The following is a 19932-nucleotide window of genomic DNA, read 5'->3' as shown; positions in this document are numbered from 1 at the left end:
TTAACCGCTTGCTCTGATTTCCAGTAGACAATGTACCATACAAACAATGACTTTTCTTTAAAGTCACCCCTACACTTATTAGTTATTAGTGGAGGGAAATGTCAGTCAATTGTGCTTTGTTAATGAATTTCTCACACAAGATAAAAATCTGCCTGCTTACGTTAAACTAAAAAAATATTTTCTTCTTGTACAAGAGCAGTTATCTATTATAGCACTGAAGTTAGCAAAACAATTTATTAAGTGAGGCATTTCAGCGTATCACATTTGATTCCCCCCACGCCCTACTGGCTCCCCTCTACACACACACAAACCCCAACTTGGATGTCTCTGGGTTTGTGAACTATTTAGATTAGTCTTTTTTTTTCTTTAGTCATTTTGCAATATGTTCAGACTGAGCCAACCAACTCTGAGCTAACTACCCGCCACCTTCAGCTGCATTTCAGAACAGAATATTCACCCTCATTGTGATCTGTTCAAAACTGAGCACTGCTGAAAAGGTAGGGATCCAGCTCTAAATTTAATTTCTGCCAAAAGCAACATAAAATGAAAATGTATTTGGATGAAAGCAAATTCAGTTCACATTAGAGTGAGGCACAGAAGGAAAATATTGGAACAGTGAACAGAACACTTAAAGGTTAAAGGTTAACGATTAATGGGTAACCATTCCTTCCAAAGTATTGATAATCTTCCATGTCTCTTTGGCTGCAGAAAATTAGTAGTGAAAGCCTCAGTGTTCGTGTGGAAAGAGAAGAAATGAGAAGTTTCCGATTTCTCTCACTTTTGTTGCTTTTCTTCATCTTTACTCAAGCAAATACGCATGGAGGGAAGAAAAAAGGTAATATACTGGCTAATGTAACTACCAATCATGATTTTTGTTTCAAAGTTTGTGCTATAAAGATTGAGATACTGACTCTTTGGGACTCAGCATGCTTTTTTGAACATTATGTTCTCTTAATCAAATGCATGGCCATTAAAATGACATTTATAAGAAAATGTAGCTGTTTTTAAATTAGAGGAAACCATTCTCAAAGAATGTAGCTGTAAGGTAATCTGACCTCTAACATGTTTGATGACAGTTAAGTTAAAAAATGTATTTATTTGAAAACTCTCGAGCCAATCATGCAATCTGTTCTGTGAAAGAATATTTTCTAAAACAGGGGAAAAGGTCTCCAGAAATTTTACAAATTGCTTCATTAATTTCTTTATTGGTGGAGTGCTGTTGGAGTGAAAGGGGTATATCTTTGAAATCTTGTGCCGGAGGAGTTGTGTGTAGAATCATCTAAATTGTTGCACCCCCATATTCCATGAGATTGTGCCATTTTATGTCAGAGCGTTCCTTTGATTATTGGAATATGACAACCACAAAATAGTACTAAACCTCTCTACTTTGCAGGACCAGCTCTAGGCACCAGCAAAGCAAGCACATGCTTGGGGCGGCACAATTCCAGGGACAGCATTCTGGCCACCCCCCCCCTTTTTTTTTTTTTTTTTGGCTTGGGCAGTTGTGCTTTCGGAGCTTGGGGCTGAAAATTTTTTGCTTGGAGCAGCAAAAAACCTAGAACTGGCCCTGCTACTTTGCCGAAGTTAATTTCATATTCAACCTTGTAAACCATAAATACTAAGACAGGTTTCAGAGTAGCAGCCGTGTTAGTCTGTATTCGCAAAAAGAAAAGCAGTACTTGTGGCACATTAGAGACTAACAAATTTATTAGAGCATAAGCTTTCGTGAGCTACAAGTGAGCTGTAGCTCACGAAAGCTTATGCTCTAATAAATTTGTTAGTCTCTAAGGTGCCACAAGTACTGCTTTTCTTTTTTCATAAATACTAAGTAGCAGTTTTCCTTCTTATCCAAGGTTATTTCCAATATTTTAAATCTGGAGGGGATAATATAGTTTCATCCCTAGACTGAGGCGAGATCAGGGCTGGCTCCAGGCACCAGCTTTGCAAGCAGGTGCGTGGGGCAGCATTTAGAATGGGACAGCAGTCCGTGTCCCGTGGCGGCAATTCAGCAGCAGCTCCACTGCTCTTCCCACTACGGTGCCTTTTGGATGGCAGCGGCAATTCGGCAGCGACTGCTTGGGGCTGCAAAATTGGTAGAGCCGCCCCTGGGTAAGATGTAAAGTTGTACATCTGCAGTAGAAGTACGTCCTTCGTTGGTAGCTGTGTAAGGTTTTATGATAACAATTCTATTAACTATTTCCCATCAGAGGATACTATACACATCACTTGCACAGTGATTTCAATTCGGGGGGGAGGGGGAGATCTGCACCCCAAGCTTCACTTTGTATTTCACTTTCTGACATGACAAAAACTTTAAGAAAAACCTCAGTCAAAACCAGTTTCACTCAAAACTATAATCTGTTCCAGGTTCCCACACAGCTGGGCTCACAGGTACTTAAGTGGCTGACAACTCTTAGCAAAACATTGACAGGCCTACACTGAGTTTCAAATTTTTAATACAACTTGGATGGAGATTTGTTTATAGTTTAGGGTTTGTAATGTAAGCTTTGCCCATCTCCATACAAAACCTTGTGTGTTAAAAGTTCAGGTCATGACAGCATGTCACTGTACCCCAGGTCCTCTAAGGTCAGAAGGCTCACTTGATGTCAGTGCCCACTCCCACTCCCTTACCACCTCTGGCACCTTTTATAACAAAGCTACCATTCCTTTTTGTAATCTGGGCACAATTATGTCAATGGACTCCACTTGTTTGCTCTTTGTTTCCCTAATTTAGAACCTATCTAGTCTTCTAAGAAGCACATTAAGCAAGTGTCCCATTAGAGTTAGCAGGCACATAAATGTTATCTTTTTTAAACGAGATACAGTTGATTTAAGAAACAAGAATAAGTAAAGCTAAGAATTTATTTAAAAAAAAAAGTCTGCTCTGTTCTCATCTGCACAGAACATGGCTAGAATGGTCTGCAGAGCTTAGTTACAAAGGTTAAAGTCTGGTCGCAGCAGCCTTGCATACCAGAATCAGATTCTTGTTTCACATCAGTTTTATACCACTATAACTCTTGACCTCAATGGAGTTATTCTCAATTATTCAAGTAATAACCATTATTCTTTTTAAGGATTAAAAAAAGAATAATCAAAGTGTGAACAGTAGTCTAAGTTTCAGGTTTGAAATGCATAGAATGACACTCCTTTCAACTGGATTTGAATTTGTAGTTAGGTTAGACTTGGCCCCTCACCCTTTCAAAGCAAGGAAATTAAGCACCGGGTAGTTTATTGTGTGAGAGTATTTAGAATGGGAAGACACTAGCAGATGTCATTTACTTCAGTGGGATTTGTGGGTCATCGTTGCCTCAGAAAAGTCAGGCTCTTTAAGTTAGGACATTTACATATGGATTTAGGAGTTAAGCTTTAAGTACCCATATTTGAAAATTTTGGTCCAAGGATTGGTCTGACTGGTCTCTGCTTGGATGTTGAAGACCCAGATCCCATTACATTACTTGCATCCTTTGCCAAAATTCCCCATTGTTGGACAACGTGCTATACATTTACTGGCTGCTGCCCTCTACACCATCAGTGGCTGCATTTCATTAGAGGTACTGTGTAGACATACAGTAGCAAAGTCCTTTGGAATTAAGAGTTCTATCACCTAAAAGGTTACTGCTTCTTTGAGGGCTTCATTGAAGATTTCAAGATCTGGCAACTGCAAAAATGAAACTCCAGACATCAATCTTTCCCATTGAAATCCAAAATATAACTTCAGTACAGTTTAATTAAAGACCCTTTTCTTTTGTTCATGGAAATACCCAATACTAGGGTCTAGAACAAAGAACTAGCCATTCATCAAACAAGCTTCAATGTTTTCTTCTAATGCAAATGATTGAACATCTTAATGAGGGACTTACATTCACCAGAAGAAGAAAACGTAATAGGTATTCACTTGACGTGTGCATTGCTTTCCTTTTCCTGCTACTATTCACATAGTAGCAATCACTTATACAGCACACTAGAAAAACTGGAACAAAGTACATTTTCTTGATAATGCAGTAGTGCATCTATGCAGCACTGCAGAAATGTTGTTAATTGTTTGTGGTTTTCTTCATTCCTTTCAAAGTAGAACAGGTGATATCATTTTAATGGGAAATATCAGTCAATAGATACATTCATTATTAATTATTTTCACCAATGCTTGTTGTTGTTTACCACTGGCTTATGTGGCATATTTTGCCATATGAGAGCTATGCTGAATCTACTTGAAGTTTCAGGGTTAATAGTGGGGTTTCATTAACTACATTAATAATGCAGTTTCCAACTTTATATTGCTCAGCAGAGTAGCCTTAGTGTAGTGACCTCTTTTCCTATTTCAGAGTAGCAGCCGTGTTAGTCTGTATTCGCAAAAAGAAAAGGAGTACTTGTGGCACCTTAGAGACTAACAAATTTATTTGAGCATAAGCTTTCATGAGCTACAGCTCACTTCATCGGATGCATCAGATGCTGTAGCTCACGAAAGCTTATGCTCAAATAAATTTGTTAGTCTCTAAGGTGCCACGAGTACTCTTTTCCTATGTATTAGCTACAGCTAAGAACAGTTTACTGAAGCTAAGTAAGGCTTCATATGTAGTCAGAGTGTGGGGCAGTATTTGGATGGGCCAGCAGCCACTTCCAAGCAGCATGCATAAGATTTCCTAGCAGAATAAGCAATAACTGGCAAGAGAGACAAAAGGGGCCATCTATCTGCACATGCCAAGTCTGGGTGATAAGATTCATTACTTTGGCACTGGGCCAAAATGAATTATGATCCTCTTCAGATAGATGTGGAAAATAAACCTTATGCTATTCCACTTTTAAAAAAAAAATTATTGAAGAATTTCCCTCTAAAATGGTTTACTCAGAAGTGCATTTGTGAAAAACAAAGGCAGTTTACACAATTATGAACTCTTGTTAAGTACTCTGATTTCATAAAAGTTGCTCCAGTTCTTACCCGTTGGTGTGCTGTACCTTCCCTGAAAGTGTTAATTTGTAGAAGACTAATTTCCTTCAGAAGCAGCTAGCAACAGCCTCATGACCTCATATTATGATCAGCCAATGTTTATTCTGGTAAAGCAATGCATGTGGCATGACATGCTTCACGGTCTTGGCAGTTGGATCTATGGCAACCTGACAGCACATGCACATGCACACACACTGTTCAAGTTGCTTGTGCAGTTTCAATTAAGTTCAGTTGAATTAGTCTTTAATCAGTAATACAAAATGGATTTTACTTTTCTAATTGGCCTCCAGATTCAGATACAACTACACCAAGTGCAAACAATGGTAAATACCAAAAAGGATGTGAGAAAGAGGAACCCATTTGAAATGGATTATGAATGGAGAATCTATTCATACATGCAATTCTCTATAACAAATTAAGCCACCTTGCACCACATAAGTCCTATGACTTACTACTGGTCAAGAATTTGATTCTCCCACTCTTATTCCCATGGCATACTTACTCCGTAGCTAAGTTACTGGGACCACTCACAGAGTAAGGTATTATACAATAGGAATAATGGTGTCAAAATAAGGCCCCAAGGCAGCAAACAGGCTCCTATTTCCAGTCATCATAGCTTTGGAGTAGACAGACTCCCACAAGGCTCTGCTTCCGTGGCATGTTATTCCACACATTTTATGCTAAGCAAATATATAAAAACAGAGATGAGATTAGATTGGTCATTTTCATACTTCTGTATATTAAGTCATTTACCCATAGTCCTCTTATTTCAGGGTCAAATGTTCTGTAGCATGCCACTGAGTGATTTTAATTCCATATTTCAAGTGCCACTGCACTATCATTGGGTAATGATGGGTCATGAGGCATGTTGGAGGACATCAATTAATGTTTAACTCTGTTCATAACTCCTCATTTACAAAGGCCACTCAATTAGGAGTCCAGTCAAATGTAAACTTGTCCTCCTCAATCACTTACAATACATGCTGGCTATAAAGAAAAAAACAGTCCAGATGAATTCTGATTTACCAGGATGTCCATGTTAATAAATGTTAGCAATTACTTAAACTTCAGACACTGTTCAGGAACAAATCCTATTTGCCTGGAAACTTAAAAATATTTTTTTATAGACACACTAAGGTTTATATTTTACAGAACTCTCGGAGGGAAAGGCATGGTAAGGTGTGGTATTAGAGGGTCAAGTGGGTATTGTTTTGGTTTGATCTCATCTCTAGTTGGCTATTTTCTGATCTGGGGATGAGAAGAAGCTGGTAGTTTTAAATTTTTATGTAACGAAATTTTAACCTAGGACAATAGCTCGAGACCACCCAGGGAGTTTCTGTATTCACTATATATCAAATACATAAAATATTTTGTTATACTAGCAATATTTCCACTCCAGAGCTTACATTGTACTGATGAAATATTTTTAAACCATTTGAGAATGGACTATGTCTAGGACTGTTACTGTTATCCCGAGGAATGCTTGAGAAGTGCTGCATTTCTCACCACTGATTACAACCTCTGTAGTGATATATTGTTTATTACAGATATGGGGAAATATATACAAATATGAACTAACTGATGTTTGTAAGACATCTTGAGGGAAGCTTAACATCCAGCTTATCTCAGATGCTTGATTTGTAAACTATGTATCTCTGCTAAAATGTATTATGTAAATCTAAGGGGCTTTCCATATTTATTCAACTTATGAGCTATTTAAACCCCATTTTAAAAGGACAAGTCCTAGACTCCAACCCAAGTGCTATCCCCTGGAAGCTCACTAGGGAAAGTGGTTACCAAACCTTTTTCAGGCAACTGAAATATAACAAAGACTCATCTTGGTTAAATCAGCCAGTTCCTATTCAGATGTGTATGTCTAACCTACAACAGAGTTCCATAGCTGTTAATCCCAGTTTCACAAGTGCATATAATTAGCTTACCTGGAGCCAGAACAGAGGCTCACCATTGAGAGCTAAATTGTCACAGCCTTTACTCAGCCAGGCAGGGGAGTAAGGTCACCTCTGTTTAGCCTGCTCAGATTGTAACAACAGCTACAGAAGGGAAGATGGTGCTGCTTCATTGACTTTGGCTCAACCCACCTCAACCCCCAAATTAGATGAACAGGTGCAGTGGGAGCAGTAAACTGTTCTGTGAAAAGGATAAAGTACAATTCCTCCCTTGTGCTTGGATGGAAGGTAACCCAAGCAATTCATTCTCTGGTCTGCTCCTGGGATGGTGCAGCTATGAGGTTGTAAAATGGCCATCTAGACTTAAAGTAGAGAAGGGAACTTAGATTATCAGTCTCGCAAGTCTTAAATGCCAATATACATACCAGCAACTGGGGAGCAACTGTAGTAGAATACTGCATTGAGAGACAGCTGGCTCACCACTCAGTAATTTATTGTGCTCCATCTCCATCATGCTTACCTTCTGCTTACCGGGGAATAGAAATTGAAATCTACATCATTATGCAGGCTTGTTCTTTTAACAGAGAGCAGTTTTTAATAAGGAAAATAATAGATTGGAATTTTCTTAGCAAATGAGATCAAAGTCATGACAGCTGAGGAATTAACAAGAGGTGCTGCATGGGAATTCCTAAGCGACAGCTTGCTTTGATGAGGTTTTTAAAAAGTATGTAATGTAAGATGTGCATGTGTGTGTGGTATTGAACTTTTGTGCTTCCTTTAGTTACTAAGAGTACAGTTTTGCCACCTTTACTGGTACTGAGTAGTAATACTTTATTAAACAAGTAGTCCAACTGAAACTCATAGGACTACTTGTGCAGAAAGGTCCTACTCAAAGGCAGAATTTGAGCCCTAGATTTTAGGGTTATTTTTACAAAAAATGTGTTCCAAACAGTCTACAGTTGACCAGTATGTGGTGTTCACTTCGGCAAGCCAAGGTCAACAAGAAAGAAATGAAACACCATGTGCACTGAACAAAGCTCACAAAATAAGGACATTTGAAATTCAGTCAAGGATACTGAACATACAGAGTTTACTAAACGAAGGAAATTTTGCTCTCTGCGAGTTAAATTCTGGCACTTAGCCACAGCTCTGCACTGGTGAATATGTGGACCTACCTTAGAGTGACTGGACAGCAAGTATGAAAAAAAAAATCAGGATGGGGAGGGAGGGTAGTAATAGGCTCTATATAAGAAAAAGCCTTGAATATCTGGACTGTCCCTATAAAATTGGGACATCTCGTCACCCTAAACTAAGTTCACCCTGGGGAGTACAGGGAGGCTTTCAGAATACCTCCTAGTGCACAGAAGCATGTAGTCTGACCAGGTTGGTCCAGATGGCTACAGGAAAGTGATAGAAGGCAGATATATTAGCCCCAGATTAAGCAGGTCCCTTTTCCCTGGGTAAGGTAACAGGGACAGTTCCAGAACAATCAGGAACTTGCTAGAACCAATTAAGACAGGCAGGCTAATTAGGACACCTGGAGCCAATTAAGAAACTGCTAGAATCAATTAAGACAGGCAGGCTAATCAGGGCACCTGGTTTAAAAGGACCTCACTTTAGTCAGTAGGGGGTGTACTGCTGGAGGACTGAGGAGTACAAACACTATCTGGCATCAGGAAGAAGGTCCTGTGGTCAGGATAAAAAAGGTGTGGGGAGGAGGCCACGGGGAAGTAGCTGTCACACAGATGCTACTAGAAACACTGTAGACAGCTGTGATTCACACGGCTCTAGGCTGGAATCCAGAGTAGAGGGCGGGCTTGGGTTCACCCCATGCCCCCAACTCCCTATTGGATAGGGGAGGAGATGTCCTGGACTGTAGGTCCCATCAGAGGGGAAGGTCCCTGGCCTATCCCCCTACCCACTAGGGGGAGCAGCAGAGACTGCGGGGATCGTTCTCCTTCCGTTTTTCCCATGCTGGCCAGTGATGAGGTTAGCTGAGTGAAGGGCAGGTTTGAGCCACTAGCAGAAGTGGCCAAACTGAGGGCTGCCATGAATCTCTGAGTCTCCAATAAGTGCAGGACCCACCAAGGCAGAGGAGGAACTTTGTCACAGTAGGTATGATATACCCCTTCAAGAAGGGTGATATAATCCTCTCCTTAAATTTATTGCAGCAAGACCATTTCTAAAAAAAAAAAAAAGGTCCATAGTGACCCCCAAAACTATGGAATCACTGTTAGGAACTAAGTACCTCAACACCCATAGATATGGTAGTATCCTTCGCAGAAGGGAAAAAAAAAGGCAGGACTTGGTTGTAACTAATATAAAGAACATTCTTAAGCGAAGCTGCTGGACACGGATGCAGTGTGGTTTTCCATCTTCAAAACTAAGTACAGCCTGTGCTGCTTATTGTCACTATTTCCCCAAATCCCAGCCTGGACTAAGCAGAAACGGAAGGGGCTGTTTACTACACTTCATATTTCAGTGGTTATGGAGAGCACTTGAATTTGTAGGATTGAGTTCTTGACATCTAACATTTAAAAATAGCAGAAAGTTAACTAGTTTCTCCATAGAAACTTCCCCCCCCCCACTTGCACTCCTTTATGCATGGGATGGAGGGAACTAAATACAAGTATGGCAGAGAAGACAGAAGAAAGGGAATGGAGGTTTTGTGACATGCTTCTCCCTCCCTATGAAACAGCCAGCAGGAATTCCCTGTACCCTGTCTCTGCAGTTTCAGGACTCCATGTGACTTGCTCTTGAATCTTTTTTGCTTGTCATTTTTATGATTCTATACTTTATTGCATATTTCTAGCTCAATTTATATATCCAGCAGTTTCCCATCAGCGTCGCATAGTGTGGACCCCATGGTAAGTAGATCTAAGCTACGTTGATTTGAGTTACGCTATTCACATAACTCAAATTGCATAGCTTAGATAGACTTTTCCCTTTAGTGTAGGCAAGGCCTGAGTTACTCAATTCAGTCCCTTACTACCTTAATTTGTACTCTGAAAGTAGCCAAAGGACTCCAAAACTTTCCAGAAAGAAAGTCTGGAATATCTTCTTTTATGTTGGTGTGAGATTTCTGCAACAAACTCTCTTAATAAGGATCTGTGCCAGCTTCCATTGAAATCAGTGGCAGGTTATCCATTGAATTAACAGGAGCTGGCTCTAGCCCAATAGGAGATTCCAATATCCACAGTAGTTTGTGTGCTGTAGTAGAACATCTAATGGTTAACATGGAGTACTTAGTCCTGCCATGACTGCAGGGGACTAGACTAGATGACCTCTCGAGGTCCCTTCCAATCCGATGATTCTATGAAGGGTGCATGTAAACCAAAATTTTCAAGCTTGTGTGCCTACAGTCTGGCACCTCAATCCATAAGTAGGTCCCTAAAAAACCTTCAGTTAAAGCACTTAACTGTAAGCAATCAAGTGTAAACATTTTTGCCCTGCTGCTCACAACCCCACCCCACTAATACAGATCAAGGGCAAGTGGAGAGATGCTTTCTGCCAGATTTAGAACCCAATAGAAAAGTCACAAGTTCTGTATTTAGAACAGAAGAGTTGACATTCTAGATCCGTTTAGCTCTGGAGAAATACAAGGTCTAGTCTGCTTGATTTGTTTTATTTTTTCTAGCCACATTCCAGTGGGGGCAGGTGGGTGCTCAGCACTTTTAAGTCCATAGTTAAGCATGACTTTCAAGTAGCTTTGTGTTTTAGCATTTCTCTAATCACATTTGTATACAAGATTCCATTCTGTAGATATCCTCAAATCTGACAGAATTAGAAATCAGCCCCAACTTTCAGCCCCAGTAAATTCTGCTATTATTACTTTTTCTCTATTAGATAAAAACCTAAAAAGACTGCAGTGGTCAGATTCTGATCTTAGCTACCCAATAAAAAAAAAATTGGGAGCATCTCCATCAACTTCTGTGACTACTTTTTGACTGACTCCTGCACAAGAGCAGAATTTGGCCTTTGTTTTCTTAGTAGTGACTGTAGTGATTTTATTTGCAGTTCCTGGCTCCATTAGAATTTAAAGGGCATCTTTCTCCACTGATTTCATGGATTGATTTCTAATAATTTCATCAGCAAGAAAAAAAAGCAGAAGGAGACAGTTCCGTCACTCTGCTGATGGCTTGTGAAAGGTTTAAGGGGGGTGGGAACATTTCTGTCTTGTGCTAATAATATTTACATTAAGGTGGTCTAGGGCACACTTCCCCTTGAAAAACTAGAGCTAATATGATTATTTTCTCCATAGTCAGCAATCTAGTCTGCCAGTTAAAATAAAAACTTCTACCTCTGAGCTCTCTGGACACTTGCCCAAATTAAAGCCTAGATTTTCCTCAGACCCCTTTGTGCATACTTATGCAAATTAATTTTAAGTATTGGAGAGAAAATGTTTAACTATGAATGAATGATCCAACTCCTGTTCCAGTTTTCTTTTCAATATTTCCAGTTTTAACAAGGTGATTTAACTCAAGACTATCAACCTCTAAGTAATACCCTACTGTGGAATAGATTTGACAGATCTATTTGCCTTTCTCTTCCCCGTATCTCTCTTTCTCTCTCTCTCTCTCGCTCTCTCACCCTCCCCCCCTTTAGATCATTACTCTGAATTTATACAAAATACAGAACCATGAGAGCATGAGCTTTCCCAAACACATTCACAGAAACAAAATCTCAGTCCTCCAAGGACCAGAGCAATTTCTGTTAGGCATTTCAATGCCAAGGCAGGTCAGTGAAGTTATTATTAGCTTTAATTAGCATTCCTACAAGTTATAGAATTCTTTACCTGACGCCAAGAGGCATGCAAGTCAATGCAGAATTCTCTTACTTCTAAGATCTAACTCCTATTCTCATTATTACAAGAAAGATACAAATATCACCAATGCAAACTGACTTTTGGTAAAGTAAGATTTGACCCATGTACCCAAAATGTCTATACAAGCAAAGATCAGATAAAAACAAAACTTCAGAGGAAAGAAACTCTCCACAGAGAATCTAAGAATTTGTAAAGAAAAATCATTTGGTCCTACTAATTATAGACAGACTATGTGTTATACGTGGTATAACAGGTCACAAACAGATAATTCGCACACTCAGCTCAATCATGACAATGTACAGTACTTTATGAGTCTGAATATACATGAAAATTGACTCCTCCTCCAAAAATCTGAACTACAAATATCAGGGCAGACTCAGAGGTCCAAAAACAAACTGATATCAGTTATGAAGTGGTCTAAGAATTGATGAAAGTCCACCAGCACATCATTCTCATGCACTATATGCATATTCTAACAAAGTGCCATGAGACCGGAAGCCTGACAGTAGCTCTCATTATTAAAAGACACTGCCACAGGGAGCAGCCTGAGGATTTATTTGGGAGAAAAAATAATATGTAAAATCAGTGATTTTATTGGGATTAAGAGACAATCCACAGGGAAATCTTAAATCCAGAGATACAAATACTATGAAAAATAAAGTACAGCTATTACAGGAATTAAGAAACAAGATACTGTGTAAAACATGACACAAAGTACTAGCCCCCAAAAGAGAAATGCATCAATGGTATTAGCCAAGATGGTCACGGATGCAACTCGTGCTCTGGGTGTCCCTAGCCTCTGACTGCCAGAAGCTGGGAGTGGATGACAGGGGAAGGATCACTTTATGATTGCCTGTTCTGTTCATTCCCTCTGAAGCACTTGGCACCGGCTACTGGGCTAGGTGGACCATTGGTCTGAGCCAGTATGGCTATTCTTATATTCTCCACCTTACCCCACATATAAATCCCATAGGATTAGAAAAAAAGTGGAAAGACTGAAAACATGCAGATAATACAGCTCTTCAGTCAGCAGGCCTGGATTCACTCATATGTGCTTGGTGAATTTACACAAAGCCCCCCCCATATATCTTGGGGAGGGGGAAGTTGAACGTCAGAAAAAAATGGTCATAGCACAGCACCACTCACTCAAGTTTAGCCCACTGCCTCCCCATCATGATGGGGGCAGGGTGCAGACGGGCCAGTGTTGAGTGAGCGACATTTGTGACCTGGCACATAGGATCACAGTGCCACTCTGGTCTAGGGTTCCCCAATGTCCATGCAAAGGCCGCAAAATTCTTTGGCTATGCCATGTTACTCAGCTTTCACAGTGAAACTGATAAGCACAGTGAAGAAGCAGGAGGCAGCCAAGAAAACAAAAAATAAGCACTGCATGTCTTGGTAAGGTAATCTAGGTACAGCAAGGGTGAATAGGAGGTCATGAGATGTAGACAAGCAAATGAAGTTTAGTCCTTCATTAACCACAACTAACTAGTCAGCTGAACACAGATACTTTCTGTGACAGGCTGGAGGCATGTCTGTCGAACTGTGAACTCCATTTTGGTGTGTGAATGCCATTTTGTGATTATAACCTTCATTGTGATCTCCGTGTTGGATTATGGCACCTAGGTGGTGTTGAAAGCTAGTCTAATCATGACAAGGTCAGTCTATTCTTTGTGCTCATGCTATAGGTGGGATACCTACCACAGGGCTAAATAAAGAGAGCCATCAAATCTGTTGGGCTAGTAGTTGAGACTATCTGAAAGAACAATTAACAAGGAAGGAACTGCAGTTTCTCAGCCTGAGCCACATGGGCCAGAAGGGGAGAGGGAGACTTTTAAAAAGATGGCTACTTCTCTGAGGTGGGGGCCAAATTGAATGTTATGGTGGCTGCCAAATAGATCAGGTTGGAGGAGATCAAGAGGAAGCGCTGCTTAGCCTGAGGGCAGTGACCAACCACAGGACTCAGACAAGGCAGATTGGATTCAAGGACTGTTTATTTTCCAAAGATCTGTAACTTGCTAGTACTTTCAAGTATCTATGGTTAAGAAAGTCCTTTGCTAAGACTGTACTCTTTGCTTTCCTCACAGTATAACTAGAAAGCAGAGCTCCTCCAGCTAGGTGGATTTTGGGGGAATGTGTTTAAGCAACTGGGGGCACTGGTAGCAGGGTTCCACTGGCCAAGAAGAATGTCAGACATGGGGGCTGCAGCTATCATATCAATTTTTCAGAAGGCCTGTTGAATGCCACAAAGCAAGCTATCATTCTGATTGGCTGTCAGTAATGTTATTATCTTTGTCAGTAACATGCAGAAAATGCACATATCTGAGTTTTCCTTCTTCAGATATACCATTTCCTGACACCAAAGAGCATTCTGAACATCAGAAAATTGTGCATTGCTGAGATAGTCACACACCACCGGCCACAGTAATTGCTTGAACATATATTGTGTCATGTCTTTTTGCTAAAATTAATTAATATAATGGGAGTCGTGTACCTGATTCCCCACATATCAACTGAAAACAGTTGAATGAATGTCAAATCCGTCATGAACCTCTCTCCTCGTGCAAACATAAAGCAAAAAAAAAAAAAAAAAAAATCTCCCCAGAAACAGACTTAGCTAACAGCATTACTAAAGTATAACTCTGCTGCTCACCCCTCACAATCAGCTTTCAGAAAGAAAGAGAACTAAATATTAAAACTGATTATAATGATTGGTCACCGACTGACTAATTCATAAGGTTACAAAGCTACATAAAGTTTTCAGAGTAGCAGCCGTGTTAGTCTGTATCCTCAAAAAGAAAAAGGAGTACTTGTGGCACCTTAGTCTATAAGGTGCCACAAGTACTCCTTTTCTTAAAGCTACGTAAAGATTGTCAAGCACTGATATCATAATAGGTCCATATTCTGGGTTCAGATGTGCACTTAATCTTCCATTTTTCAGGTTGCTGGAGGCACTAACACAGATGAGAAAGAATAAGGCGCTTATTTTGGAATTTTCCATTTTGTTGTTAAGCTAGGGATGAATTTTTTTTTTAAAACTACGTGCAGCCTCCAAATTCATGCAGTCAGAGGATTCATAGAAGATCAATGGCTAATATACCTTTTCTTTAATTGGGTTTTATTAATTTCAGCATTCCATAGTAAGATTCTCTCTATTTGCATGACAAGGCTTCAGCATTGGTATGGTTGGACATAGAAATTTACATAGAAGTTTACTTCATGGTGCTTTGTTCTGATGCTCCGTCTGCTGAGAAAAGTTTTCAGTTGAAAGTAACCTAAAATATTATACAAATATATATGAGCAAGCTAATTTGAAATAACATGAAATGCTTTGATAAGCACATTTCAACTCATTCCCAAAACCAAGACTCATGTCTGATATTATTTAACATGACAGTCACCCACAAGTCTCTCATTAAATCAACATGTATATTGATTCTATGCCTATGACATTTTCCTTTCATGTAATGCACCTAAAGCACCTGAATCCAAAAAAATACAACTCATGCATTCAATATACTTGATCTGCAACAGCCAGTGATTTATAGGACAGTCCTGTGACACCTCAGATATTCCAAACATGGAAGTGAATAAACTATCCCAAAATGGCAGCCACACAAATTCCTTGAGTCAAGTTGTTAAAAAAACGGTGGGGAGGGGGAATGCTATGGTTATCATCATTACAGTTCAAACTTGATAGGGGAATTTAGGATCTTGTTCTGCCAGTACTAAATTAAGCCATGTATTTATTTTATGCAGGCCTAATCACTATTATATCACATACAGAAAACACAAACAGGTTCCCTGTTTATGGAGGAATATGTAGCTAAAGTCTGAAAATTCTTGTTTGCACTTGTTAAAAAAGTTATTAAACATAAGAATATAAAATACAAATGTGCGATAATTTAAATCTGAATTGCCTGAAATTGTAGACACATCCACCTGGAAACTTTGTAACTTGGTGTGAACCAGAGAACATATTTGGGTGAACTCTGCAGCTCTTAAGTTTTCCTTTTCCTCCCTCATTCAGTTTCTATTGCAGGTGACAATACGTAAGCAACCCAGTGCCTTAAAATCTGTACATTTATACATGTTAATCAAAGACCGAGTCTAATTTTGTCAATTACAATTCAAATCCTGCTCCCACACCCAAGTCGCTTCCATGACTGAAGAGGCTGGCACCACTGAGCTATGCAAAAGTGGGCACAAGATTTAAGAACCCTGCACAGAGGGCATTCACCTCCTGTGAACTGCAGAGTTGCACTCCATAGGATCTCCTTGTTCCCAAGTACACAGAGGTTTTGGGTTGAAGCAAGAAGATCCGTGATTAGTGCACCAGTATTGGCATCTACTGCAGTACAGCTCTGCTACAGCTCTCTGACCTGTGGTGGCTTATTTTATGGTTCATTTAACATGTGAAGTTGTTTTGGATCAGGTAACAACTAAACATTTCAACTATCATGCCTGCTAATCAGCGTGTACCCTGTTCCACCTACATTCCAACAAGCAGCACTATAAGGTAGGGGAGGAGTTATGGTTAGACAGGTAATCACCCATCTGTATTACAAAAAGTTCCCTTGGTCATCAGTCATTAGAAGTTAATAGTGGAGACCAAGGACCTGACCATTTCCAAGGTAGCTCTATCCAAGCCATGGTGACTCTTGATATTTGAATCATGCCAACACAGACATATCTATGCGACTCCCACCCAGTCCACTCAATGCTTATTCTCATGCTCCCAGCAAGTGTGTCTTTGGAAAGAAGCTACCTTCTTGCAACCAAGTAGGTAGCCATACAAAAGCAAATGGGTAAACTGAGTTACAATTTTCATAAAAATACTGTAATTTCCCACAATCTCCACATCTGGTCTGTAGGTCTCAGAAAAGGGACAGGATATTTGAGTAATATGTTATTATGCAGACAAAAAGCTCATAGCTGTGGTGATGAGCTCAATAAATACACCAAAGAAATACCTAAAGAGTAGAAGTGACAAGCTTGTACAAATAGGCGGTTATGTTGCAGTGTAGCCAAGTGAAATACATATGCAACGTGCTTAAATAGAACTTCTAATAAAATACTTCTCCTTTATTACATGAAAGGCTGGTTATCAGTGTCACTTGCAATACAATGGCAAAATTAAAATAAAATTAAAATTCCTTTTCTAGGCACCCGGCTTTATACTGAAGCAATAAAAGAAGCATTCTTCCTTTGTTTTCTGTATGTAGGTTGGTTGGGTTTTGCAGGGCTTTTAAAAATAATTTCAGTGAAGCTTCTAATTTGATACTGGAAATCAACTATGTGCAAGAAGGCAGCCAACATTCAATCAATAAAAGAAAAGGTAGATCTTTTCTTGCTGCTTTACTTTGAGTTTTGGATACAAAAACTCCAATGCAGCCAGTGTTGTTGTAGGTTAACAAAAGTGGAATAAGGAAATCCACATTTTTGAAACTTGGGAACATTAGCTTCAGAGTATGAAAATATTCTTAAGGGGACAATTCACCCCCCATCAATCACTGTGATGAGTGCTCACAGTTACTTGAGTTTAGCAATGGACAAAGGTTTCCAAATTCTCCTTTCATGATGCAGAGCCAGATTGTGCTGCTCAGCCTAGGGCCCGGGTATTTTCCTCATTTTACCCTAATCTGAAGGGGAAAAAAATTCATCAAAGGACATTTGCTTGGAGCAGGGGTCCTAACTTTGCAACGATCAATTCCTTGGGGGCTGGATTCTACGATTCCTCACTTTTCTTCCCCCCTCCTTCCCTAATTAGCCACAGCTGCATTACTAGTTAGCTCTTTAAATAGCTGCCTAACAGCAAGCCTTGCAAATAACACCAAAAAAGGCTCGAAAGCAATGTGTGTTCTGATTTGCGAACAATGATCTGAGAAGTCAGGAACAGCCCAGCTGGTTTTGAGGCTACATTCACTGTGAAAAGAAGTATTGCTTCACAAGTGGTTAGGTAAAAAACTCAAGAATTCCCTGTTATTGTCATGTGGCAGTTTTCTTCTAAATAAGCCATTCTTAATGTTAAACTACTTAATAATAAAAGGAAATAATCAAGGCAAACCCCCTCACCACCACCACCCACAACAACCCTATTTTATCTGAAGCTTTCAACTTTATAAATTTAGCACAACGCTTATTTCCATCTCAATTTGCAGGGAGTTAGAAGAGAAAATCTCAGAGCACTCAGATGGGAATAAATACTGTATGGGTTAAAGCCTGCTTGTCTTTGTTCTGCATGTTGTCCACGCTGAGGACAATGGGAATACTCACAGAAATACAGCCAGTAGGATTTGACAGTATGCCACTGGGGTGGGGGGGAGGAGGGGCGGTAAGAGATGGGGGAGAGGAAACCACACACACACTGCCTAACTTTAAAAAGAAAAGGGAGTACTTGTGGCACCTTAGAGACTAACAAATTTGTTTGAGCGTAAGCTTTCGTGAGCTACAGTTCACTTCATCGGATGTAGCCCACGAAAGCTTATGCTCAAATAAATTTGTTAGTCTCTAAGGTGCCCTAAGTACTCCTTTTCTTTTTACAGGCTAACACGGCTGCTACTCTGAAACCTGCCTAACTTTAGAAAGTCTAATCCTTTCTTTGTTAAGTTTCAGTGGCAGTGGCAGTAAGAGGGTTTTTTTAAAATTATTTTTATCCCTCCAAGTTTGGAGGATTAAATATAAGCGGTTCCAGTTTTGGTCCATTTGACCGTGACCCACAACAACAATAGCTCTGTTGACGTGCTCTGGAAGGTATTGATAGCTGCAGCTATCAGAGGCCAAATTTTAGCATGTCACTGAAGCAGTCAGCACAGACACTTCTCTGAAGTACTATGGCCGCCCTTGTTTGGTTGCTGAAGCTTTAAAACAAGGCTCTTTAAAGAATTATTAAATGAAATAAAATGGCAATTCCAACAAGCATTGCTATAGGCCAAACAAAGTGTTGTGCTGCAGTAAGATCCCTTTAAAAATATTTTATTTAAAAGCACACTAGTAACTACAAAGATAAACCTTATTCTCCAACTGAAGTGATTCACACCTAGCTGCACTTGGCAATTGGAACAGTAAAAACCCAGATAATTGTTACATTCACACATATATTTCCAAAAAGCAACTTTGTAAGGAGAGGACTAAAGTAAATGGGCAAATGTCAGGCTTCGCAGGACTTGTATTTTTAAAGAGTCACTGTGCTATGTCAAACCTATAGTGCTATCAATCCTTTATGAAATACTGACGGGAAATAAACACATTGTACACTGTGGTGACTGCAATACTTCAGGCAAGCAGCTCCCTATTGTGATTTCAGAATTTTTTGTTAGAATTGTTAACATTTTATGAAACCTTGCTGAGAAATTACTCTCAGAAGTGCCTTATTTCCAAGAAACCATATTTTAGTATTTTACTCATCCCTATTCTCTTGTCTTTATGAGGTGGGGCAGGGTCCACACAGAATAAGCCATTGACTAGAACATGTTTACACAGAATAACTTTGTACTGCTTAGGAAAATATTTTGGTCCAAGGAAGTTTTCCATCATCTTTGGAATGAGATTGCTTGTTGGAGCCATAACAAAGTTGTGGGGCATTTGTCACTCACCCCTGCCTCACTGACCAGTCACAGGCTCCATAGAGTAACTAACAGACACGTGTACACTCTGCCATGTGATCCCCAGTCACCCTATACTCCAGTACTTTTTCTTTCAAAAGGTGCTGTCTTTGGCATTCCTGCTAAGATAGACTTGTATGCAGTAGATATCTTCCCTCACAAGTGTGTCAAACCATATGATTTCAGCTGGCAGAAAATGCAGAGGCAACTGCTTTCAACTTCCTACATTTTTTCACGCCTATCCTTTTTATTGTAATATAAAAGAGTCCATGTGGCGCTGTAGGAAAAATGAGATCATATGCAGCCTCAAATAACTCTAAATATTCATTGTGGAGGTTGTTTTAAAACCATGCCAATTTTGAATGGCTAATCTCTAAAAATCCATCCTCAGTTTGTTTACAATGATGACATCACTTTATAAACCTCCTTAGCAATTGGAGCTCCCACACACTTAGCCATACCAAGCATCATAAACGTAACCCTTCTGCCAGGTGGAGCTGGCAGCAACTAGGGCCAATTTCAATATCTAGGGCAGGGGTCTCAAAGTCCCGGCCTGCGGGCCAGCTGCAGCCCGGGAACCTCCCCGATGTGGCCTGCGGGGCTCCAGCAATTTTGGGGCCCGGTCTCTCCCTTGGCCCTGCCTGCTGCCCC

General features: G+C 39.9%; 1 protein-coding gene across 1 annotated transcript in view; it reads left to right on the top strand.

The window, feature by feature from the left end:
* The first annotated feature begins 566 nt into the window (after nt 1–566).
* LIPC (lipase C, hepatic type) overlaps nt 567–19932 on the top strand; it is a 66232-nt gene continuing 46866 nt past the window's right edge. The window contains exon 1 of the mRNA XM_038420707.2: nt 567–835. Coding sequence (XP_038276635.2) covers nt 691–835 — 145 coding nt within the window. The 5' untranslated portion in view covers nt 567–690. The remainder of the gene's footprint in view (nt 836–19932) is intronic.

This window comes from Dermochelys coriacea, chromosome 10 (genome assembly GCF_009764565.3).
Source record: "Dermochelys coriacea isolate rDerCor1 chromosome 10, rDerCor1.pri.v4, whole genome shotgun sequence".
In the NCBI taxonomy this organism is placed as follows: domain Eukaryota; kingdom Metazoa; phylum Chordata; order Testudines; family Dermochelyidae; genus Dermochelys; species Dermochelys coriacea.
This window is presented reverse-complemented; position numbering and strand designations above follow the sequence as displayed.